Genomic DNA, 25,249 nt, shown 5'->3' with positions numbered 1-25,249 from the left:
AATCAGCCAGACCCAGGGGAATAAGGCTGCAAATCTGGTTCTCCACCAGAAAAAAGGGCTCCAGACAGGGAGCTGCTGGCTAGCAGACACCAGTGTAGAAAATCAAGCAGGTTTCCTGTCCTGCAAGTCTTCTTCCAGTGTTTCAGGAAGTTTTCTCATTCCACATTGGTACTAAGTCAGGTGCGTTCACTAGAGCTCTCCCAGGCAACACTTGTAAAGGAGATGGGGCTGAGCGACACAATAGCTTTGAGCCTGCAGCATCCTGTGTGAGTACCAGTCAGACTGGCTGCAGCAGGTGTGCCATGTACAAAAATACAGAAGAGGAGGGACAAAAGACATCACAACATAAATAGTTTTTCATTCCATGGGTCTGTTCTTTGTTTACTACTAGTTTGAGAATTCATTCCAGGATAGAAGAAAACAAGTAGGGTAAAGATCTTACTCTGGTCTCTCCACAGTCCAGTAAGAGCCCTCTCTCCTGGAAGGGCAGGTTGTTCTTTTTTTTATTCCAGAAAAAAATTGCCAATAAAAGTGGAGAGGCTGCAGAAATAAGTTCTTGCTTGTGTTAAGCTAGCATTCTTCAGGAAAGGAAGAAAATCCACATTAGGTTTGGACAATCCTGACTAGGTCTAGAAGACAGTCACAACTTCCTTACTTGAACCCTCCACGGAAGAGGAGTTGCCTGTCAAAGCAACAAGCTTTGACACAAACCAGCTCAGCCTAGGGCCAGCTTAAGAAAAAAAATACTTAAGAAGTTAAAAAGAACACAAGATATTTGATAAAAACTCAGCGAACACTGGCTATACCTGCTCAGACAGGAGAGTCTGCAGCTTCTCAACTTCAGCCTGCAGAGTTACGTTTTGATCCTTGAGAACCTGGAAGGAAATTTAAACATTATTATCAGTTCAGAACTGCAAATCCCAACTACAGCATTGTCATTATGGCAATGAAGTAACTGAATAGCACAGAAGTCATTACAGTGAGTTCTTTGGAAACTGCAAGACTACAAAGAGTCCTTTCCCCTTCTTTCTTGCTTTTCTGTATTAATACTTTTGTCCTTATGTTCCCATGAGAAATTCAGATGTTACCACCTTTACTCCCTGGCAGAGAATCAGACAGTACCAAGTATGAGAGGCAAGAGAAACTGCATTTTCCTCCTAAAGCACTATCAGCATTATGTCATAATTTGATAGCCGCCTCTTAAAAAACACTCATCTGGCAAAGCAAATTGTCCAGGATCACATCTCTAGTTCTCCTCAGCTGCCTTAACACTGAGTATGCACAGCAAGGAACTGGCAGTCCAGCACAGAGGTTTGCACAGCTCCCACACTTTGGTCTGACTGCAGGCTGGAAAGAGGCGAATTGGGAAGACAAACAGCCATACCACAGACCTTGCCTCCCCTCCAACATTCCTGCTCCATACAACAGACACAGCAGCCCTTAACTGACAGGCTGCCTGTCTGGGTTCCTCACATGTATTTTAAAATCATGGTCTGTTATTGCTTTTTGCTTTACAAAGTCTTTAAAAAGACTTGTTTGGTGCTTTACATAAGTAAAAAGTAAAACTTACTTTACATAAGTAAAAAAAAGAGACATGATCTGTGCTTCAGACCTTACAGGGACAACACAAGCAGGAAGGGACAGCAATGACAAGGATTAAAAGAATTACTCTTATTTGAACCTGGGTTTTCCCTTTTTCATGTGCATGGGAAAAAAGCAGCACTTCCTCAGATGGAAGCACTTAGTACAGAGCTGGTCTGGCTTATGTTTGGGATCAAAGACAGGAGAAAGAAGAGACTAGAAGGGCATACAATATTCATGCTGAGAGCAACTATGGATTTCCACAGTATCATGATGACAATTATCTCATTCAGTTCTCTATTCACTTCCCAAGAACTGCTAGAACTGCCTCCAGATGATTTTTGCCATTACTTAGCACTGAGTTGATCTGTAAGACCTCTAAGGCCTTTTTCCTGAGTAACAGTTACTACAGAAACCATCACACTAAAGGAAGTTCAGATTATTGCTCCTTTTAGTCATTTTCACCACTTCACCTGCCATTTTAAAATGTTCCACCATGCTGAAAGCTCTAAGTGTCACTAACTTGAGACTTGCTGACTTATTCAAGCCTGTCACCTCTTCCTACTCACCTTTCCAGACCATTTATGCACCCATTACCCAGCACACAGTTCACTGAAGATTCAGTTGATAGTTTTATTAAAAAAAAAAAAGTCAACTGAAGTTATACTTTGTTTCCTATTCTATTAATTGAACAAACTTCTTCCCTCTTATTTTCTGGCAGCTTAGAGAAACTAGAGTCTTCCAAGGGACTCTCATCAAAACTTCTTTGGAAGTGCCACTTTAATACATGAATCAAGTTTACTACCTGCTCAATAACACCTCCAAAAGAGCTCCAGGAGACTCGAGGCATAGCTTCCCCTAGAAAAGCATGCTGCCTCTGCCACTAACCCATCCACTCCGTTCCTCACTGGCAAACCTACCAACTTGACATAATATTATGAGATTCAGAGTGAGCGATCTTTCACCAGAAACATCAGAAGAGCAGCAGTACCCAACATGGGCTTTAAAGGAGTCAAAAAGATGGAGTCATCACCTTTCTTGGGAAGCAGGTCTATTTTTAACAGCTGAAGTTCATAAGAAAAAGCCTAGGGTGGCAGAGGGCAAGGAGTTAAGTTGCTCTCCGTGTATGCCATCTAGAAACAAGTACCAGCTTTGCTGTGCAGACCCCGGATGTAAGAACTAAAAGCTTCAGCAATTTAGCTACAGCCTTATGAGAGAAAAATAAGCATTTTTACACCTACCTTGACAGAAAAAAAAAGAGACCTGACAACATGATAATCCAAGCAAAGGCTCACAGCAAGGCCATGAAAGTCCTATTAGAAGGTGGAACGCAGGAAAACTGCAATAGCTTTAACTGAACAACCTCCTCTTCCAGATTTCAAAGACCTCACTCCTCACAATTGCAGACACAGCACTTGTAGTAACAGACTGTGCAGTAGAGTTAGAGATGGGGTGACACTACTGTGACGTCCCACATTACAGTATTCTGTTTGCAAGGCAAGAGGAATTTACCTTAAGACCCAAAAGTCAGTTTTCTTTTACAAATCAACATTCAATTGTATCAACCACTCTGCAACCTCTGAAGTCTGGAAAATTTACTGTAAATAAGCACAAGAATAGCTATTCTGTATCTTACCTTGAATTCTTCTTTTGTGTTTGAAATCTGAGCAAGTTCTTCTCGAAGCTGATCTTCAAGAGTTCTTATTTTGTCATCTTTGATGTGAATGCTGAGACACAGCAGAACAGTTAAATACGTTGCCTCATCCAAGTCTTACAAAAAGCATTGATTCAAAAGAACGTAAAAGACTGACAAACATTGTTTATCAAATCCCAGAGCTATTTACCTTTTCTGCATCCTTTCCAGCTCATGTGCTGCAGCAGCCTAGATATAAAGAGGATTAACACAGATTTAGGATACATCACGTGATTCAATCAACCTTTCATTCTACAATATTAAAAAGCTAGAACAAGTCAGTTGGCCTCTCAGCACACGACTGACCAGCAAAACTGAACAGGGTAAGTTTGTCTTCACGACTTTTACGACACAGATATATACCAGGCAAGCATGCAATTACGCAAAGGGCAGAAGATCTCCAAGAGATTCATTTGACAACCAGGATTATCTCTAATTAAACACTTCATTTCCACCTCTGTAATGAACAGGCCACATAGCAGTAACAGAGGGACAGCATTTTGTTTGATTCTAAAAAGATATCTACGGTGAGGCAGGGGTGGTTGTATGCTTTTGGCATTTAGAGGGATGCTTACGACCCTTGTAGGCAAGTGCCAGGACTGCATATTCAAGCACAGTTGTGTTCACTCCTTAAGTGTCCTACACTCTGCATGCCTGCAAATCTAAACTAACCAAGAAAATTGCTCCAGTAACTTGGATATCAAAGTAAGAAATATTTCGCTGGTGAAGGAAGGATAAGAAGTAGGCCTCCCACCAGCTATAAAAAAACTCCAGGGAATCACATATTAGCCCCCACTCAGCAGCCTCACACCTTTAATGTGCTTAAGCACAGCTCATTTAAAGCCAACAGATCTACATTTGCATTTATGACAGAATAGGTAGATTTAAGAGAGTAAAATTAAGTATTTAATGAAACAATTATTTTACCTGTTCATTTGTCAGAGCCTGTAACTTCTGTACTTCTGATTTCAGGGATAGGTTCATGTTCTGTAAGACCTGAAGGAAGAAGAAAAAGAAATGTATTTGCACTTTGCATAGAGATGGTATTTCTGGTAAGTTCACTCTCCAGTGCAAAGTATTTCAGGTTACTTTTTGAAGGACTCTAAAGGTAATGGCAAGGAAAAAACCTCAAGCTTTCCTATCAACAGCTTCCCAGCAACAAGCATTGCCCTTGCCTAGAAGAATAAAAGTCAGCAGACTTGTAGCTGAAGAGCTGTTTCTAGACCCAAAGGCAGCAGCCTTGTGGGCTTCATTTTGTACGCGCAGCGAACAAATCTCTCCCTGTATCAACTGGCATTTGCACATGCCTTTATTATACCTTGAGCTCTTCCTCCTTGCTGGTTAAGTTGGCATGTTCGTTCCCTAATGAGTCCTCCATCTGCTTTATCTGTTTGTCCTTTTCCGCAATCCTGTACAAATGAGAAGTGATGAAATATCAGTACTAAAAGGTCTTGGATAAAAGTGGTACATGAAGCATTAGGCTAACTACAAAATACATGCTGGCCTTTAAGTCCAGCTCCTACTCTGCATCCTGCTGACAGTACACTTTGGGTCCAAAAGCTTTTCCGTCTGTTTTAAATGCTGTTTGCTTGCCAAAAATTTATGATACATTCTCTACCTCTGAAACACAGGAACTATCCCATCTCCCAAAGGAAGAAATCTCCTGGCACAGCCATATAATCCAAATATTAACAATTCTCATGGTCACGCACATTCCTGCACGCTGCACTGCATTTACCATGCACATAGACAGTAGTAAACAAGAGGAGACATTGCCTTCTGTGTAGCACAGAGCCACGTACAATGGACTCCAAACCTGAGGCTAGACACAGAAGGGAAATCCGCAGGAAGCCGTTTCCCAGCTCCCAAGTCAATCTCATGGTGAGAAGTTAAAAGCATAGACAGCAACATTTCCTTCACCAGTCCCTCCCATACGCACTGCACGTGCGTGGAGAAAAGGTGGCATGAATTAAAAGCCAGTAACACCTCCCAAATACCAGAGGAAATGAATGCTCACACTTTGTGTAGCTCTTCTGCCAGGACCGAAGCTGAGGTCTGCAGAAGGGAAAAAAAAAAAAATAGCTGAAAGTAAACCAAGTCAAAGAATCATCATCTACAGTAAGCCAGGAATAGCATTTGTAAGATTTGTCCAGTTATTTTAAACTGGCACAGGATGCTTCCAACTATTTCCTGGCTAAGGAACATTGAAGGAATACCAGCACATACTAATGTCCCTTTGGCCTAAGGCAACATGAAAGGAAAAAAAGAACCATCTTCTTTGCCCTTTACCAGATTCAAACAAGCCAGGGGATCACCAGCACTTGTCTCCCAAGGATTAAGTGCTCTACAGGACATTCTGCTGACAAACCACTCAAATTTAAAAAAGAAAACCCTGCACAGCGCATCAGGACTCATATTAGGAACAGAAACAGCAGCATAAAAATCAGCAATGCAAGTGGCATTCTTCCCTCCCAGAAAAAGCCTATTCCTATGTAGTCACCCACAATGGGGCAGGAGAGACCCATCACACCAGTTATCAAGGCATCAAGGGACTGCTGCAGACTGTTTCACATCCAGTTTGATTGCAGGTGTGGCAGAACTTCATGTTCATTTGTGCCTCAGATACATGATTTTCCTTATCCAGTCTGACCCTCCCTCAAAATCCTGGCTCTCTCAGAGATTGTGCTCCTGGGACCCTCTAGCAATTCCTATACTGCCTTATCCAGATCATACTGTAGAGAACAGCATTAAAGAAAAAGAAATAAATAAAAGGCAACAAATAGTTCTAGTCCCAGAGAGTATTCTTAATGACCAAAACAGTTTCATCAACACCGATGTCCAGAGCAGTATCCAGCCCAACCTCACTTCCCCAAAGTGCTGTTATCACATCCACTGTCCATGGTGAAAACATGGCCTTGCATTTTCCTGGCCAGTGGGGCTACATGGGGAAAGCACACACCTCCTTCCAACAGCCTCTCTCTCTGTGTAACCCAGAGCTAAAAAGTAAAACTTCCCCAGGGATTTATCTTCAAAGTCCTTTTAAAGGACCGGGAGTAGGTCATGAAGATGTTGTAAATCTTCCTTCACTATTCTCCCCACCCAATGGCTTAGAGCACTTCAAGCAAAGCCAGATGACATGTTTTCTGATGTCAAATTTAATCAGACTACATCAAGTATGTCATTAATGAAAAGTACACAGCACCCAAGCACACAGGAACAGTCTCTACTCTCGTGCTCACAGAAGTTACGGCCTTTCTAAGCTGATTTCTGTGACCTAGCTCTACATGGAAGCAACTTCAGTGACACTGCGGTTTCATATAGTGTTTACAACAGAAATCATTTCAAGGAAACTAGTCAAACTAAAATTTTAGAGATCAAAAGAATTGATAAAGGCATTGTGCAGGCTTGGGGTTTTCTAGTTTTGTTTTTTTTTTTTTTTTTTCTTCTGCACAAAAATCAGCACTGGAATGAACAACCAGCTTTATATAGGAGCTACCATAGGACACTGTTCCTCAACATAAAAGATGTTGTGCATCCCTCATGCACAAGGAAAAAGCATGATCAGGCGGTTCACAGGAGGACTGCAAAAAGACCGAAGAACCACAAGACAGAGTTGTACACATGCAAAGCTACAGAAAACAAAAATGTATTCTAACTTTTGATTATAAATGAAAGCCATTACAGGAGGAAATAAGTGGACTGTTTCCCCCAAAAGGGCAGCAGAAGCTTAAGTTTTAAACCAGTTTGTGAAACTTTAGAAAAGAAGATGCTAACAAGTCTTTGCTTTCAGCATTACATACCATATATCCAGCTACAAAAAAAAAAAATCTGACTTCCATTAGAAGTTCACAATTTACGACTACAAAAGAAAGTCTGAGAACATGCTGTACCTGGGCTGCCATTTGTGAATGAAACTTCTGAAGCTGAGCATTCAAAGCATCATTCTGCTCTATCAGCTCCTTGTAAGAGAGCACAGAAAGAAAAGCAGGCTGAGATCTGCAGCTAGTCAACTTTTGCTAGGATTAGCTCTTAGTCATGATTATGTTAGTAAGAACAGTTTAGCATTTACATGTCAAACACTTTTCAAAGACACCATTTCTCCCCCCCACTAAGATCAACCAGTTTGAATGGAAGTATAAGAACCTGTTCCGTATCAAGAGAAAAGTATTCCCTGTCCCACCGTATGCCATTTAGTTTCCCTGAAGCCCCCAAGAGCTATGTCCACACTGCCTCTCACCACTTGATGCCGGGAGAAGAGAGAGAACTCCAGAAGAGCTCACACATGCATTAAAGGTACATGGCTGCTCTTCCAGGGTGTTCCCCAGACCATAGCATCATTTCACAGCTTCGGAAATTGCCTGGGTCAGCACATTCTCCTGACTTGCCTGGAGTGCTTCTCAGGTCTGAGACAGCCCCAGACCTCCTCACAGCACCACTCATTACAGGTCTCTCTTCAGAAGTTGCCAGACGATAGACTGGCACACAGTTTTCTCATTTTTCATTCAGTGGGAAAGCTTTACTAAAGCAGCATTTCAAGGACATTACTGTGTTTCCATAAGCACAAAGTGGGAGGGGAAAAAACCAAACCCTTAAGATACTTGAGCAATACTACCTGCACTTGCATTTGCATGGAGTCCTCTGCAGTAGCTCTCTTTTGCTCAGCCTCCATTAGCTGCAACATCCTCTGCTCCAGCTGCTGTTTTGACACCATTGTATCAGTAAGTTTACTGTGCAAGCTCTGGATTTCATTGTCTTTGGCCACAAGCTTATTCTGCACATCTGTAGCAGAAATGTCAGGATTTTAATTCAGAAATAAATATTTAACTCTGGGGAAAATAACTTTCACTGTAAACAGTGAAGCTGATTAGAAGCCTCATTCCAGCAAGCCAAGGTTCATCTCTCATCAGCATTCAAACTAACTGGTATCACAACATACTATTTCCCCAGGGTGCTGAAGCAGTACTGACTTCACCTGAGCTTTAAGCCACTTACTCAGTAATGCCCCCCACCCCACCCTTTTTTTTTTTTTTAACAATTGGCAATAGCCAAATCACTGCAGTAAGCATTATTTGGGAATTTTGTGTTACACAGGTATTTTGTGACACGTGCCTTGTTGTGCTGCTTCGTGTTCTGCTGTTCTTTTCCTGAGATAAGCCTGGATTTCTTCCCATCTTCTCTCCGCTTCCTGCTGCTGGACCTTCACATTGAAGAGAGAGTTGGTGAAAAGAAGTCTAACCTTCAATTTATTTTTGAAACATTCAGAGTGCATCTCTTCAGTGCTATTCCCAAAACATATGGCAGTAAAGTAAAATTGTTTCTTGTTTCCATTAGGGCACATCAGAGTGGCAGAGTGCCCTGTAATCCTCCTCCTAGAGTAGTTTAGCCTATTAATTTAAAAGGCAAATTTTGAACAGAATTTCATTATAGGCTCTTAACAGGATGGTTTCTGTAATGTTAAAAGTGTAGCATCTTTGCCCTGCAAGTTCAGAATTAACACTAGAAGCCAGACTAGCCATGCATCACGAATCTGCATCGAGTAATTAAAACATGTCTCCACTCTAGATACTAAGTCTCCACCTGTCATGGCTAGAGGCAGGGAGAACTTTTGGTAACTAAGACTTAATTGCAACTATGAAAAAAGTAATGAGCTCTGGACTGGCATTCTCACCCAAAAACACTAGGTTTCTCTTCTCAAAAAAAATTAATACAAAAGACCTTTTCTTCCAAAGAAAAAAAGATGCATCCAGAAGCCAATCCATTTACATTTTAACTCTTAAAAAAAGTATACTTATTTAAAAATGTAAACCTACTTTTAAGCAAAAGCATGAAGTTTCAAATAAAACACACACAAGGACAATGCTATCTGGACGAATGATCCCAAAGCACCAAACCTTGATGGAACTGTAAGGCCTTACGAACAACTCAACAAGCAAAGAAAACCCAAGTCACCTTTAGCTGAGCAACTGCCTGCTCTGCGTTCTTCTTCTGGAGCTCCTCTTGCTGCAGCTTACTGCTCTTCTCTCCCAGCTCATTCACCAGCCTAGCATAATCCTGGCGCAGTTTGTTCAGTTCAGCTGACTGCCTAAAAATAAACATTTTCACAGGTTTTTTTTTTGGTTTTTTTTTTTTTTTTTTTTTTTTTTTTTTTACAAGACACACTGGCCATAACAACAGCTACTCAAATATCAACACCAAGTCCTATATTCGCAGCCAGAGGGTTGTATTGGGCAGGGTTTTTTTGCCACACTGCTGCATCCTAGGAAAAGGATGAGGCTCAGGTACTCTTGGCCATCAGCACAGCAGCTTCAACCCACTCAGGAAAAAAAATTCAGCTATAAGCCACAAGCATCAGTTACTTTAAAACATTTGCAAGCTGATGGGCATAATTTGGACAGGCTTATATAAACTAAAGAGGCTCAGCATAAGGAAAGGTCTTGCATCGAAATTCACATTACTTTCCTCTTCCCACAAAGGATTATTGATCTCAGACTTACTCAAGACTATTCCTCGTGGACTACTAAACAGCACGTATCTCTTTGGACTATACGTTACCTTCACAAGTTAATAGATAAGTCAAGGCCAGGAGGCATCTGATGCACTCTCTCACTTCGGGAGAGAAAATGCATTTGAATAGCCCACGGGAAGAATTTTAGAAGGCTCCCCTTTGTTGTCTAAGCAAATAAAAAGCATTTTATTAAGGACTGTTTGAGATAACTCTTTAAGAGATAATGCTGTTCCATTTCTATGAGCAGGACACCTAAAATCAGGGTAGCAGTACCCTTCTCCAAGCACTCGTTACATCAACCTGCCCCAGGACACGTGCAGGGAAGAGAACACACGTCTACTGAGCTTTGCTCTGCAGTGCAGAAGCTGTTAACAGAAAAATCCATATAGAAGCAGCATCCCAGCAATAGCATAGCCAGAAAAGGAAGATACAGAGCCCTTTCCAAGCCTTGACAGTGGTTTTGACATTTTAGTCTCCAACAGTAACAAATATCTGACAGTATATAAAGTACCAGTTTTGCTTTCTACAGGCAGAAGCCCACTGGCAGCAATTCACCCATCTGACTATGCACCTCACCAGGGTGCTCAGCTTTTACCACAGTATACACAATCCTACCTGCCAGCTCAGGGGCAGCTTACATCATAACTCACAAAAGACAAAACCTTGAGATGCCTTTACATTTCTCCAAACACTTGCCACACCAACCGATAAATCCAAGTGCCTCTCGAGTGGTACCACTAACTGCAGCGTATTGATATTTTTTCTTATTGCAAGACTGATTTATACCTTTAGTGCTGTTCTCTCAGGAGGCAGAATCAGCACCTCTCCTAAAGCCCAGGGGAAAGGATACATACCCTGCCAAAAACACCAACTGTGGCTGAGCACTTCTGCACTTTCTGTTAAAGCCTCAGCACCCGCACTCCAAAAGCTCAGGCTTCAAATTGGTAAGAGACAGTAATTTTTTTGAAAGCCTTGGCTCAATGCAAATACAAATAGTTACCGCCCCACCCCAAAATCACTGTGTTCCTAGATTAACCACAAATTCAGAGGCAGCCAAGGAGATGGAAACAAAAGGAGCAAAAGCCAGAAAAGCTCTTCAGGGAAGGCTTAGAAACACACAGAGCACTGAGTAGCTGCTAACATACTTGCTCTCCATTTGATTGGTAGAAGTACTGACAGCATCTCTCAGGATACCGTTTTCCTGCTTCAGGTGGCTTATTTCTGCCTCCATCTGCTCACGGAGTTGCTGGAACTGATGGGGGGGGGGGAAAAAAATCAGTTCTGAAAAGATTAAGGAGAAGTAAAAAGCTAATAACGTGTAACAGTAGATAAGATATCACCACAGTTTAAGTAAATAAAACTATGTGGATTTTTTGGCCAGGGTCAACTTTACCTCCTTCCTCACACACCCATTCTTCAATTAAATTGTGCAATTCAGACAATCTTGCTCAAATAAAAGCACCAGTTTCTTTTTATACCAGTGTACCAACCTGTGCAGCAAGGCAATTTTTCATTTTTAAATAGCACACAAGTAGTACTTAGGATACTAATTGCTTAGCCATATAACTTTAGATATGTGTCAATAACTGGATATCAGTAAGTTATTTTTCCAAAAGCAAATAAAATAAATGCACCATGAATTAACAGTAGAAGTTTATAAAGCCTTTAAACAAAGCAGAAAAAGTATGAAATAACAATACACAGATTATAGCATGTAAACTGCAAAAGGCTAGTCCTCATGTAATATCCTGAAGTCAAGATTACAAAATAGATCCTTTATTTAGGCAATAATATGCTTTGATTGCATCTTCAACATGGTTCCAAACCCAGGCAGAAAGAAGCCCTGATAATCCAAAGTTGCTTCAGAATAGTGCAAACAAAATCACGACAGGATTCAATGGAAAAAAATGGACTCTGTATGTGCAGACAACAGCACAGCTGGTCTTACAGCCCAACAGCCTGCTTCGAAAATCCTCAAGCACATACAGCTACCATACCTTCTTCCCCTACCAGTGCCAGTTTGAAGATATGGCTGACACCATTTCCAAGACCCAGTTTCGTCAAATGGCTGAGTCACCAATGAGGATTTTGTATGTAAAAATATCCAAACAGATGTGTAACAACCACAGCAGGAGACAGCAGCCCCTTGTAGGGCAGCCACCTCCAGCTCAGCACCAACACATGTAACACCTGCTCCTGGGTTTTCCCCCCCAACATTTTTTTTTTTTAAATGCCAACAGATACACAAGATCCCAAAAGATGCCCATATAACTGGAAGCTTGGACAATTTTCAGCTTCTCTGAAAGATGAAAATGCTACAGCACATCAGCAGGGGGAGCACAACCAGAGCACTGGTTCCTCTGCACGTCTTTTCTCCGGCTTTGCCTGCAACAGCAGCGTTTGCAAAAGCCACCCAGTCATGCCCAGATCTCTTTCACCCTCCCCAGCCAGCAGTAAGACCCTCTCGTTATGCAGTTTTCTATATAGGTTCAAAGGAAGCTGTCTCTGCTCAGGAGAACGTAGTTCGGCTCCAAAACTGCAGAGATGCTACTCTCCGAAGTACCGAGACAGAAGATACAGTATTAAAGCTGGAAAGTTCACATATGCTGGGCTTGATGCTGTGACATTTATATAGGGAAAAAAACTAGAATATGAAAACTAAGTGTCAAGTTATTATAAGATGTGCCATTTTTCTTAGAAAACTTTAACTCAAACCTTTTAATCTGATGAAACAAACTGTTCTGATGTCACGCCATTATAATACAACTATCAGGAGAGCGTAACAAGGGTCTTAAAAAAATGCAAGTGTTGGCTCTTCAAATGTTTTTAGCAAAGCACTCTCACAAGCAATGGTATTTTTTGCATATTATGCTATGTTGTGACTCTGTACTATAATTTAAAAAATTAGATTTATCAGCTGGTAAATGATCAGCAGCATTAGTATCTCTCAAGTTGAGTAGTTCAATTAGATTTTCCACTTTAATTGAATAACATTTCAGCAGAATGCCACGAAAGAAAAGTAACTAGATCAGATGCAGGCAGTCTAGGGAGCACTGGTCTTATATTGATTACAAAAGTCACCAATGAGAACACCTTGTCTTTCTTTTAAGTCAGGAAACCACCACAAAGTTTCCTATCCTCATGCAGAGGTGTTACACCACCAGCTACCAGCACACTGCATTCAAGGCTCAGGGTAACTAGTAAAGCCAATTCGTCTGAGCAAACAACAAACACTGCACTCTGGCTAAAGCAACGATTTCTCGGCACTGATCTGCTCATGCATGAACATCACCTCAAACAGTTTTGGTAAAGCATTTACCTTTATCTTCATCTGCTGAGATTCCTGGTAGCTAACATGTATTTTACTCTGAAAAGTGCCGTGCTCCTTTTCTAGAGTGTTGATGCGCTCTCGCATTTTTGCTGTAAGCAAGCTGTTTCTCTCCTTTTCTGCAACCAGCTCCTTGGGTGGAAGTGAAAGGAAAAAGAGAAAGAAATCATCTACCGCTCCTCTCTAGAGTCTAACAGTCAGTGTTTTAGGGTAACTAAAAGTACAGCAAGCATTCATCAAACCAAAGTCAGCATCAATTTTCACTCAGAGAAATTACAGCATCAGACCTGACCAAACCTCAAGCACCTTTATGAGGTTTTAGAATCAGCATAATTTTACATTTATTAAAAAAGTTATCATCAGTTTAAACACTGGTCTTCTGTTGTCTCAGAAGAACTGGAGTCTTATTTCTATCAAGCTTGACCAAATTACAGTCCTAACAATTAAAACCACAGATATCACACAGGACAGAAGTCAGATTTTCATCCCAAATTTAGCAAAACGGAAGATCATAGGTAAAGAACTGTAGCAAGACAACAGAGCATTTTAGAGCAAATAATTGCTTTGTAGCAGGTTGCAAAGCCAACAGTTTTGCTAGAGGAGAAAGGCTGTTACAACCCAGCAACAGCCAGAGAAGCCCTGAATCCTACCAGCATGATGCCATATTATAGCTTTCAAATGAAAATGCACATTGCTATTTAGATTAATCATTTATTAGCCAGTAATTCAACCCAGACATCCGAGAAATCCATAGAGTTGATCCTCTGCAATATAAATGCACTTGCTGTAGTAAGCAAAAACATTAAGTGCAGCTTTTAGCAAGCTCCCATCACAGAACGAGGCATTTGTACCATCTAAGCTTCAGGTGTCTCCAGCTACACAGCACAGCATGCAGCTCCTTACAGTGCCAGGGAGCCTTGACACATAATTTAAGTGCTCGAAATCATTATCCTTAATACCCTCCATCTCTTCAGAGTAATTATAGCTTTGTTCTACATTTTAATTTAAATAAAAGCTAGTCTCTTTTAGATCCAATTTACTAGCTTCAGGAGACTGTTCCCCCTGAATGAAGTGACATAAGTTCCCAAGCCCATGTTTGCGGAGGCATTTAGGAACTTGAGTCACATGAAAAGTTTTAAGTTGCTTCTGCAAATACAGTATAAACAGCTTCACACAAAGCTTTCTCCATGTTATATTTGCATCTGCTAAGATGCAACAAAAAGAAGGGCAGCAGGACATACTGCAGCTTCCTTCTACCCCTCCACCAATTCCACCAGCCACCTGCAGTCCTCACCAACCCAGCTATGCTGTCAAGGCAGTGCCAGAGATCCTGGGCAGATTAACTTTCACCTAGCTTGTGTTTTGCCAAATACCTCTCAGGTCAGGCACCTCCTACCATCATTTATCCTCTCCAATTATCATCTTTATCAACAACCCTGCAGAAACATCTCTGCGCCTTAAAGTCCCTCCATAGCTTTTGGCAGTATTTTCAGAGAAACACATTAATTACAAGAGCTAATTCTGTTAGTCAAGCTGAGCTTTTCCCTTCTTTAGGCTGATACTTTAGCACTGTGGCAACTTTTCTTTTAGCCATTTTCTCCCCACTTTCAGGAATGCCCACTTATTTCTCCTTCTCCGTTCCCTCCCCCAATCCAGATGGCAAAAACCCCGATGACCCCCACTTCACCGCAGCTCCCGCCTTGCCTTCACAAGCACCACTTTGCACACGTTTTTTCCCAGCCGCATCTACTTCAGCAGCAGCAGATACCTCCCTGAGACAGTTTCTTTTTTCCACCCCCAAACACATCACAGGTGCTTTCTCCCTACAGTTACATATCAACTATCCCAAACTTCTTGATCCCACCTGCAAATACGCACCTACCTGTGCCTTGCTAGGAGCTCACACAACACCCACTCCCTTCTCCCCTTCTCATCTGCCACGGCTCCTGACTACCATGTCCTCTGGCCACTCTGTTACCGTCTTTAGCTACCCAGCTTTCCGTGTCCAACTACTGTCCCACAACACAACCTTCCTGAGCCTAATGCCTTTGTGCTTCCAAACCAGCCAAAAACGTAAGAATCCCCCCCAAGCATTTCCAATGCACTCCATATCTGCCTAATTATTTGTTCTACCATAATTGCTTTCCTCTGAAACATTCATAAAAAGAAGTTTCATAAACTAGTCTTGACAGTGGTGCATCAGCATGCCTGTAAGCCATCAGAGCTGCAACTCAAACGGTTAAGCAGGCAGTCCACACTTTCTGTAGCTTCCTTCTTGAAGAAAACTGATGATTGCTGTATCTAGAAGCACACAAGCATGTGAATGCTGGAGTAAGTACCAAATTAAAACTGCAATGCAGAAAAGGTGTTTAATATTTGCACCCACAAAACCATATTAGGCTCATGAAGGAAGTGTTTTTAAAGCAACCTTTTGAAAAGAAAAATAGTCTCAGCTTAAAAGTCTCAGCAAATGAACTCTCGGGAAGAAGTACTGGAAAATAACTCTGCATAAATACATTGATAGCATCATAAAACCAAACATAGCATCTTGGTAAGCTTTCCCAACACAAAAAATTCCACCTTTCAATTTATACTAAGCTCAGTAAACCAGCATTTGCTGGCTGCTAGTCCTACAAGCCCCTGCTCCTCTCCCACAACTCTCTAGGCGCATGTGCCTCTCTATATTTACCTGGGTGAGCTGCTTGCACTGTTCCTTTGCAACGGCTGCCTCCTCCTTCATCGCAGCAAGCATTTTCTCTTTGTCTTGTAGCTGATGTACAGCTGCAGCCGACTCAGCCTTGCTAGCCTGCAGCAAAAGTACATAAAAATGATCATACATGCCAGAAGTACTTGCACAGCACACTAGCAGACAGCAAGCTCAAAAGGCAGAAACACCTCCTCCTGCCCCCAAATCGTCCGTCTGCATGGTGTACATGGCACCACCAGTACCAATTCTGCTGCTAATGGATCCTGCAGTGCCAATTTCGTTAGAGGAGGGAATGCATTTTCGAACACGCTGAAACCGGTTAAGAGAATAAATGGGCTCTTAAGGTGCTTCCGCATTGGAAGAGAGCCACAGTGGTGGCACTGGGGAAAACAAAGAACAGCCATTAAGAGAAATAAAGGAAAAAGGCGCAGAGATGCTGAATCATTCAATAATCACGGTTGGAAGAGACTTCCAAGATCACCTGGTCCAACCCACACTCAAAGCAGGTATAATCCAACAAACGTAATCTCTTGAAATGTCTCACTACAAAGGGAAAAAGGGAATGCTGATCTGGTCTCTCCTTCCACTTCATGGGAGAGCCTCCAGTTGACATAATTATGTTTCTGCTGGCGCACTGACACACAACATTTGAGAGATACTACAGGGAACAGAACTAGAGGAAAGATCCCCACGGTCCTGCCACTTGTATACCTGCTCGAGAGTGCAGTAACTGCAGTAAAGGGGCAAACCTTCCACATGTTCACACAATGAAGTCTGATAACTGAAGCAGAGAAGTATCGGTCCCATAAATGCACTCAGCATTTGTTTGGAAGTTCTCCTTCAGTGGTATTGTGTATGAATGCAGTACAAAACACACTGTTAATGCCTTGCATAAGCTACAGATAGGAAAATACTCACATTTCCATCTACAGAAACCTAGATTTTTTGGTTGTATAAAAACGCAGGAACCCATTTTGATCCTAGAGGTATCGCTTTAACACCAAACCTCCCTTTAAAAGAAAAACTACAGAAGCAAGCTGGCTGCTGTTCCGAATAAAACAGGTAATACCATTGCAAGTGTACCACTATCGGCTTTTCAGTCAAGCACTGAAACAGGGGCCCAGAAAGAATGTGAAGTCTCTGTCCTTGGAGGTTTTCAAGTTCCAGCTGGAAAAATCCCTGAGCAACTTGCTCCAAATTCACTGTTGACCTTGTTTTGAGCAGGCGGTTGGACTGCATGACCCTCCTGAAGTCTCTTTCAACCTAAACTATGTGATATGCTACTATATTGCATTAACTGAATTGACACACATCCCGTTCCGCATTTCTGGTTTGGTACTATATCCACAGAAGATTACAGAAATGCAAGACTTCAAGTGTGAAAAACAGGATGTTACAAGCACAAAATGACAATCATAATGAGTCATGGGAGGGAGGAGTAGATATTTGTAAGACATTGGTGGTCACCACTCTCTTCTGTTTTAATACAAACATTTAAAAATTAAAGAACCACGAAGCACTGGCACAGGTTGCCCAGAGGGGCTGAGTAGTCTCAGTCCCTGAAGGTTTCAAGCCAGACTGGATAAAGCCCTGAGCAGCCTGGGCTGACCTCAGAGCTGGCCCTGCTTTGAGTAGGAGGTTGAACTACAAACCCCTGAGATCCCTTCCAAATCTGAATTACCTGATGATCCTATGAAAGGTATCAAAGAAGTCAGCAGACTAGAGTGTATACACCTGTAAGATGGAGAGTCTTGCAAAACACAGAATTAGCTGGTCGAGTGCACAGTCACAGCAGCTTTTTCTTGATTTCCACTGTAGTTTATCCTATCTACACATTTGTGAAAGGTCACTTCTGAAAGTCACCACATAGTCTTCCACAATGCCAACACACACACACACGTCAGCCGCAGCAGCAGTCCTACATTATATACCTTATCCTCCACGGTTATGTCTGCTATTTATGAGTGATCAAAAGCCATCAGCCTGTCTAGCCAGCCCATGGGATGGCAGATGGCAGCACACAGACATCTGACAACTGCTTTCTGCATGCAAAGCAAGCACAGACCAGCTGGAAAAAGTCTTCCAAAGACAGAATGCAGAAATCACAACAGAACATTGATATAGCAAATTTGACAGCATCTCTTATAATTTCTGCTTATCTAACGGTCTTCTCTCCCCGCTACCCACGGTCACTCACCTTTTGCAAGACATCATGAATTGCACTGGATTTTTCTTTTAACACCTCCACTATGGAACGAGCCTCGTCTTCAGTGATGATCATATTCTTCATGGCCATTACAAAGTCTTTAAATTTTACTTCAGCATTCTCTGCAACAAGGAGGGTATTATTTACTTTGGACTCCATACAGAATTATTTATTTTGCCTTGAAACAGCATGTGATGGGGTATCATTATGCATTATATTTAATTTCAGTCTGAAATGCCAAGAAGCAAGAGGTCATGAACATTCAGCAAAAACAACATCTCTCCAATTTAAAATCGGATAACAATACGCCAGCTAAATTTTGGGAAAAGAATCTCACCACTTTGTTTGTACAATTGGTAACATTTATAGTGTTGCTAGCAAGACAACAAATCATGACACAGATTTTGGGGGGAAAAATAGCATAAACATGAAAACTTGAAGAGTCCTTTCTAGTGTATTAGTATAGCAACTCAAACTGAGCTCTCAATTTAAAGGACAGCCTGGCTCCACAAGCAATATGCAAATGACAAGGTAATGAATTTAAAAACTGGCACATTTCTGACTACAGTATATGGAAACCAGAAAAAACATTCCCTCAGTCTAAGTTTGGAAACGAACTGCTGCAGAAGGAGATCAGCAGTAGGAAGATAAATCAGTAAGATCCTTCTTAATGGCCAAGTGTTTCAAAAGACACAAACAAGGAAACACAATTCAACTGAACTATGCTCTAACAGGAACAAAAAACATTGTTCATATAAAAAAACCAGGCTGCACATACACAGGTCATTAGGTGGCCCCCTAACTTCAGTAAATGGAAGCACAAAACCAAGGCATCCAGTACCTCTGTCAAATATTCACCAATGCACAAAAAGTATGTGAAGGGACTGGAGGGGAACACAAAACAAAAAAAAACACAACACAGGGAAAAGTGATGCTTGGTTCAAAAAGTGTCACAAAGATCATGGAGAAGGGTCCAGGCTCCCCATCACGGGTGCTAACCATGCCACTGAAACCAAGCTACACAAACCAAAACCTCTCCAGAATTTGAAAAATAAATGAAGAAAAAAAAAAATGGTAGTGATACTAAGCCAAGAGAAATTATTGAGCATAAAACCAGATCACTGAATCACAGAGTGCAGGGATGTGGCAGGGGGAAGCACTGAGAAATTCTTCCACACTGTCTGTTAGTCCTAGATCCAAATTAGTCTTGGCCACAGACTTCAGATCACATCATTGCTGCATTGACATCACCAATAATGCTGTTACCAGGAATATGCCAAAATCCTGAGACCAGAGTCTGGTTAGCCGGGAGTCTATATCAGCTTGGCCTGGACCAGCCTGAGCCCTGTGCTCCCTGAAGACAGGAGGACCTTGACCTTGCATCCAAGAAGCTTACAATTAGAATAGGGGAAGATTTCTATATCGGGAGGGCAAATCCCAGCTGACACAGGAGAATTAGAAGCTCATATAGAACGTTACGGCTTGCAAAGGAAATGAGGAGGGACAGCTGCATGTGAGAGGCTTTGATGCCATAGAGCAGCAATATGCCATCATTGAGCTAGAAGCACAGGAGGAGCCTCAGGCAAGTGTGAATCCAATCTAGATACTACAAAGAGTTGCCAAGAACCTTTCAAGTGATCATTTTAGAAGACAAGTCTAAAAAGAGCGGTTCAAAAGGGTGCAGTGGGTGACCAGACCATGCTGGAGAGCCCGCCTTCTGCACAAACCTGAGCAGGGAATCACTGCTCAAGTCATTTGGCTTCTCCTCTCTGGCTGCCCACAAATTTTGTGGGTCTCATGGCTCAGTTGAGCAGGTCAGTGGCCTACTTAAAGCTTCAGGGAGGGACACAATGCTCACGAATCACTCCAGGCCTCCGGGGACAGTATGAAGGAAGCTCCCCTGTCCCAAGCAATTCCAGCCACATTGAAAGGAAAATTCAGCATCTTCCTGGAAACTGCCAGGTTATCTCCACTGTCAGTTTGCTTCAGGTAACTCCATGTTGCACTCAAGATACACACTGGCTGGTCAGCCCCAGCTAGCTCCATGAACAGCCTTAGAGCATACAGGCTGCACTCCCAGTCTCAAGCAGATTCCAACAGCCTGTGCTGAAAGCTCTTGGTTTAGAGTCCATCACTGGTAGCAATGCCTGAACTATCTACTGTAAAACTAGCTTGCGTGCAACTGTGTGGTCAGCAATCACCCGTTCGCTCACTGTGAGGACACAAAAGCCTACAGTCAGCATTAAAAGGATTCAGATGGCGCAAAGCCCTTTCAACAGTGCCAAAGACAGGGGAGAAACGAGCACAGACAAAAGCAGTGTCCTGCAGCCACAAATGTTTTCCTCAAATCACTTCTTCCTAGCAAATAAGAAAGGATCCCCCTCCTCACATACACAGCATGTTTTCCCTGTTCGCAAGTTGTCTATGCCAGAGACAGATTGCATTATCGGTTTCTTACCTTTATCAGTTTCATTCTTCAGTTTTTTGCCACTGCTTTTCTGGATCCCCTCATTCACATTTTGTCTTGCTACTTCAACCGCTTCTCGCTTTTCCGAAGTGCCAGAGTCAGAGTTATCCATCAAAGGAATGTAAGTAGTTGCTTGAATAAGAGGTTCATCCACCAAAACTGTAATCAAAAGTCCACAGGATGGGTTAAAACTTTGTAATAATTAACATCAACATTTTTAGGAAAGGTGCATAACATATTAGAGTTGGATTAAAGCATCTCTAACCCCAGTAGTTAGTTATACTTTCTATTTCTGTTATCCTTCACAGCTTAACTCATTAAAGCTCTTCAGGTAAGTTCATTAAATAAAGGTCTCTAATGCATAGTAATTTAATAGTTTCAATTAAATTTCTATTTCCAAAGCTGCCTTTTAGCTTTTTAACAAGGAGCAGAGAAGAACCTTTACATTTTGACTTTCATTTCACTTTCTCATTGAAGTTGCACATAGCATCAATGAGACTGGCTTACTTGTGGCTGCGTATGAAATTATTCGGCATCCCTGAAGCATGAGTAAAGTCTTTTGTCCCTATTCTGTTAAAAGCTGGTACCTTACTGCCAGCATTTTCACCCAGATTACATCACCTGTGAACTAAACCATTTAGGCAGAACATGCAGTAGGGACAGCAGTCAAGCTTATTTCATATCCAGACTCAACTACACTTAATGAAGATACCTCAACTGTCAGAGCAGGCTTTAGGCATCATTAATATTCAGAAGTACCCAGAGGTACTGACCGACCTCGGGTCTCCATTCACACAGCACTGTATAAACGTTGTGAGGATCAGCCTCTGTCCAAAGAACTTTTCAGCCTGTGCTGCCGAGACAAAAGCAGGGGAGGGGAGAGGAAGAGCAACAAACCAGGGACAACAGATACAGCCAGAGCTGGATTTGCTGTTTGCCCAGCTCCTGAGCTTCTGGTCCACACTGCCTGAAGTATGCAAGATGATGTGCAGAGAGCCATGCCACAGCAGACTGCAAGCACACTGCAAGCTCAGAAGCGAGCTCTCCTCTAGCAGAGATGTCCACCACCTAATCCAGTTACCATCCTCACCTTTTCCCTTCCTCTCCTTATTAACTTCTCCTCCTTTCAAAACCTATTTAATATCAGTGAGGCATTTTGCAGCGTCAGTAACATCTGACAACCCCATAGTACTGTCTTGGCTAACCCAGATGCCCACGGCAGCTAATTTTTTGCTCTGTCATTTGGAGAGGTGGCGTTAAAAGAAAAGAGCTTGCACTCAAATAATGCATGAGCTATTCCCATGTAGCACTGACAGCTCAGCTAATGCTGCCTGAGCTGGTACTGACACTTATTTGCCATATACAGCCAAGTTTGTGGTCCATAAAATGGCCCCTCAAAAAAAGGGCAATGGATGCATCAGGAAAAGCAAAAGAACGTCCACAAAAGGCAATCATATCCTAGGTTCCCCATCAGTAGGTTTCTTCCAGGAATAATTTGAAAGTTTTCCAGTTGTTAGAGAGGAACCCTATGCTACTTGAACCCCCATCCTGGTCTGACCAGGGCCCACGACTGATCTGGACCCCAATGACCTGACCAAAGTATAAAGGAAACAGTGACCAACATTGTCTACTCCAGAAGCAGTCCATCATCCATCGACTTCTTCATAGCTGTCCCAGTAAAGAGTTTTGAGAAGCTAACAAGGTTGCCTTGCAGAACTTCATGATCACGCTCTTCCCAAAAGCCACAGGTATAACAACACCCATTGTAAAAAAAAACCAAAAAATGACACACCAACAAACACCACACCAAACACAAACACAGAGGCACATTGAGCCAAGAGGAGACAAGAAACAACATCTTGGCAGAGAATGAGGGATGACAAACAGTAACGGCCTTGACAACAAAGATGAACAGTTTATGTTGGAGCAACAGCTAGCTTACAAAAGGACAATAAGAGAAAAACGTAGTCAAAGCGACCTGCTAGAAAAACTACAGTCTTGTTCGGGGCAGATGACTGCAGCAGTTCCAGACACGTCTTGCTCAGAGCAACTTAGAATATAAGCTGAGTAGGCTTTTAAGTCAACACATGACTCCTCAATTCAAGCATTGGATCCAAGAGCGCTCAGAAAGGTTCACAGCATCTTCCCATGTTCAGTGATACCAGGTGTTCATAAAATTAAACAGTATCTCAGGCTGAACAATCTTTCCTACCTGGAACTCCTGCTTTTTCAAATTAAAAAAGTTACTCTTCTACAACTTTCTTTTCCAAAGGAAGGGAAACTAAAGTATGGATGGCAAACAGGTTTAACAGTCAGGTTTATCTGAACTAAGTCAGTCTGTATTCTCACCATTATCAACTTTCTGCTTCTTTGCAGAGACCTTCTTCTTTCCCGATACATTTTCTTGCTTTATCTCCTGGTGGAGCAGCACTGGGTCTTGCTTTTTGGCAGGAGGTACAGCAGAATCAGTCTTAGTATCTTGATCATCTGTAACAGACAATTAAGACAATATGCTCTTCTGTATATTCTCACCACTACTTTTAAATCAGCAAATCTGTAACAACCACCGACGTCCACTCCCAGAAAAAAGAAACTCATATTTTAATATCAGAACATGAAGTTATCTGTATATATATATGTACACACAAACACATATGCTTCCCGTATCAGATGAGACCCCAAAGCAATAGAAAGGTTTAGCCGAGACAAGAGCCACAGCACCTAGTGTTTTGACAGACAGGAATCTTATCTGCAAGCAGAACATACAGCAATGCAAGAAATGGTTTAACAAATCCAATCCAGGTTTTACTGCAACAAAGCAGACAGCACGTTACCCACATTAGTTTCTTATTTGCAAGAAGTATTTCCCCCCCACTCCATGAACCCACTTAGGCACTTTAAACACACACCCCCAATAGCTACTGGGACTGTGAGAAGCAGAAAATAAGTGTTTCACATTAGGGAACTGCTCTTAAAAGTTGTCTCAAGTAAGAAGTTTTTTATCTTTTTGGACAGCCTGTGCTGTATAATATTCTTGTCAGAGCTGACACACAATATGGGGTTATGGTGTTAGCTCCTGCAATCAAGGATAAGGGTTAGTTGTGGCTGCCCTCAGAACAGTGCTTGCAGACCACATTTGAACCATGCCACAGAGATTTTCAGAGAACACCCACAGCCAAGATTTGATTTTTTTTTTTGTTGGTAGTGGGTGGGTCTTTTCTCCCTTTTTTCAAAAAAAAATTTAAAAATCCACCACATCCAGCAGCAATGCTGTTTTTTCCCCTCACTCCCTAGCAAACCTGTTATACCTGCATCTCAAGAGGGTGATCTGCAAATATTTTGATTCTCACTTATTTCTGAAACTGTCATAGTCAGACACTGAGACAGATGAACTTCTGCTGAGGATATGGCCAAGACAGTCACAGGTGATTGACTAGAGTTCTCGGTCTGTTCTAGGTTGGACGTTTCAGTTATAGTGGCTGGACCAGTTCTGTTCAATTAATAGAGGTATAGCAGGTGGGAAGCAGCTGTAAGTGCTTCTTTCCATGAATCAGCCACCAAACAGCTCTTTATACATTAAGCCTGCATTTAAACAGTGATTTGTTTTACACAGTCTACTATGAAGTTTCCCTAGATGCCCTTTGTTATCAGAGCAACCACTCTTCGGACTCCACTTTTTCATAGCTTGACATTAGAATGCACACAGCAAACAACTAATGACTTCTTTTAGATAATCAAAGTTTTGACAGCTTGAGAGTAAAGTAGCCAAACTATAGAGCAAAGCAGAGATATTCTGTTTCACGCAACAACCTTTAGTAGAAGAAAGCAAAGACAGAAGGAAAACCAGAGCATTGCCGCCAGATGAAAAGAGGGAGAAAAATGCAATAGCTCGTTAAAAGGAAAAGGTTAGAAGTGAGCTTTGCCCCACAGAGATCAGGCAGAACAGTTGTGAGAGACACTCTGTGGCCTTGCAAAAAGCAGAACACTGTTTTGGCGTTCTGTGCAAGAAGCATATGCAACATCAGATACCCATTCCATTTTTCTGCTTCTTCTGCCCAGGCTTCTTCTTAGATGCTGCTGATTCAGATGGTGGAGTGGGCTGTTTTGTAACAGGGACTGGTTCTACTTTCTTGCCTGAAGACTTGGATCCTTCTGACTCCTTAGTTACATGATCATCTTGAACAGCCTTATGCTTCTTCTCCTTCTTCTTCCGTTCTCTAATGCCGGTAGGTGCTTCAGTCACGCTCAAGGGAACAGGAGCGACGTGCTCTTCATCCGTACTCAGGGCATCAGAGAGCTTAAAGTCCCGAGGTGCACTTTCAGAGTCAGATTCATGGATGTTCCCGTTCTGAGCTTCTTTCTTCTTGTTCTTCTTCTTCTCAGTTTTCTTTTTATCAGTCTTGGTAGGTGGAAACTTTAGGTCCCTTTTCTGTTTTGCAAGGACTTCATCATATAAAGTTTCTTTCATGAAAAGCCAGAAGAAGAGGAAGATTACTGTAATAACCACAGAAGGAATGAGGATGATAAAGTAGGTAGACTCGTAAAACTCCATTGTGCTTTTTCTTAGCTATATTTAAAAAACCTGTAAGAAAAAAGAAAAGGAAATAAAAATCAGGTTTTGAACAGGTTTTCCTTGGTATTACTTCCCCCACCAATTATAATAATAAAAAGAAGCTTTGTCATGGTTTTAGAGAAGCCTTACAATAGGTTATCATAAAATTACCAAACTGTATCAATCATGGAACAACTTCTAGCATCATTT

At 41.9% G+C, this 25,249-nt stretch overlaps 1 protein-coding gene across 1 annotated transcript in view; it reads right to left on the bottom strand.

The window, feature by feature from the left end:
• KTN1 (kinectin 1) overlaps positions 1-25,039 on the bottom strand; it is a gene marked incomplete at its 5' end in the record, with an annotated part of 52,860 nt that extends 27,821 nt beyond the window's left edge. Inside the window, 17 exons of the mRNA XM_082000640.1 lie at positions 807-875; positions 3,218-3,308; positions 3,426-3,463; positions 4,202-4,270; positions 4,593-4,683; positions 5,292-5,329; positions 7,165-7,233; positions 7,887-8,053; positions 8,384-8,471; positions 9,224-9,356; positions 10,925-11,031; positions 13,099-13,239; positions 15,797-15,913; positions 18,012-18,142; positions 20,479-20,646; positions 22,837-22,974; positions 24,517-25,039. Coding sequence (XP_081856766.1) covers positions 807-875; positions 3,218-3,308; positions 3,426-3,463; positions 4,202-4,270; positions 4,593-4,683; positions 5,292-5,329; positions 7,165-7,233; positions 7,887-8,053; positions 8,384-8,471; positions 9,224-9,356; positions 10,925-11,031; positions 13,099-13,239; positions 15,797-15,913; positions 18,012-18,142; positions 20,479-20,646; positions 22,837-22,974; positions 24,517-25,039 — 2,178 coding nt within the window. The remainder of the gene's footprint in view (positions 1-806; positions 876-3,217; positions 3,309-3,425; positions 3,464-4,201; positions 4,271-4,592; positions 4,684-5,291; positions 5,330-7,164; positions 7,234-7,886; positions 8,054-8,383; positions 8,472-9,223; positions 9,357-10,924; positions 11,032-13,098; positions 13,240-15,796; positions 15,914-18,011; positions 18,143-20,478; positions 20,647-22,836; positions 22,975-24,516) is intronic.
• Between the last annotated feature and the right edge of the window lie 210 nt (positions 25,040-25,249).

The sequence above is a fragment of the Phaethon aethereus genome (genome assembly GCF_964289735.1).
Source record: "Phaethon aethereus genome assembly, chromosome: 5".
Classification (NCBI taxonomy): Eukaryota; Metazoa; Chordata; class Aves; order Phaethontiformes; family Phaethontidae; genus Phaethon; species Phaethon aethereus.
The sequence above is the reverse complement of the archived record's forward strand: the minus strand, read 5'-3'. Positions and strand labels throughout refer to the sequence as shown.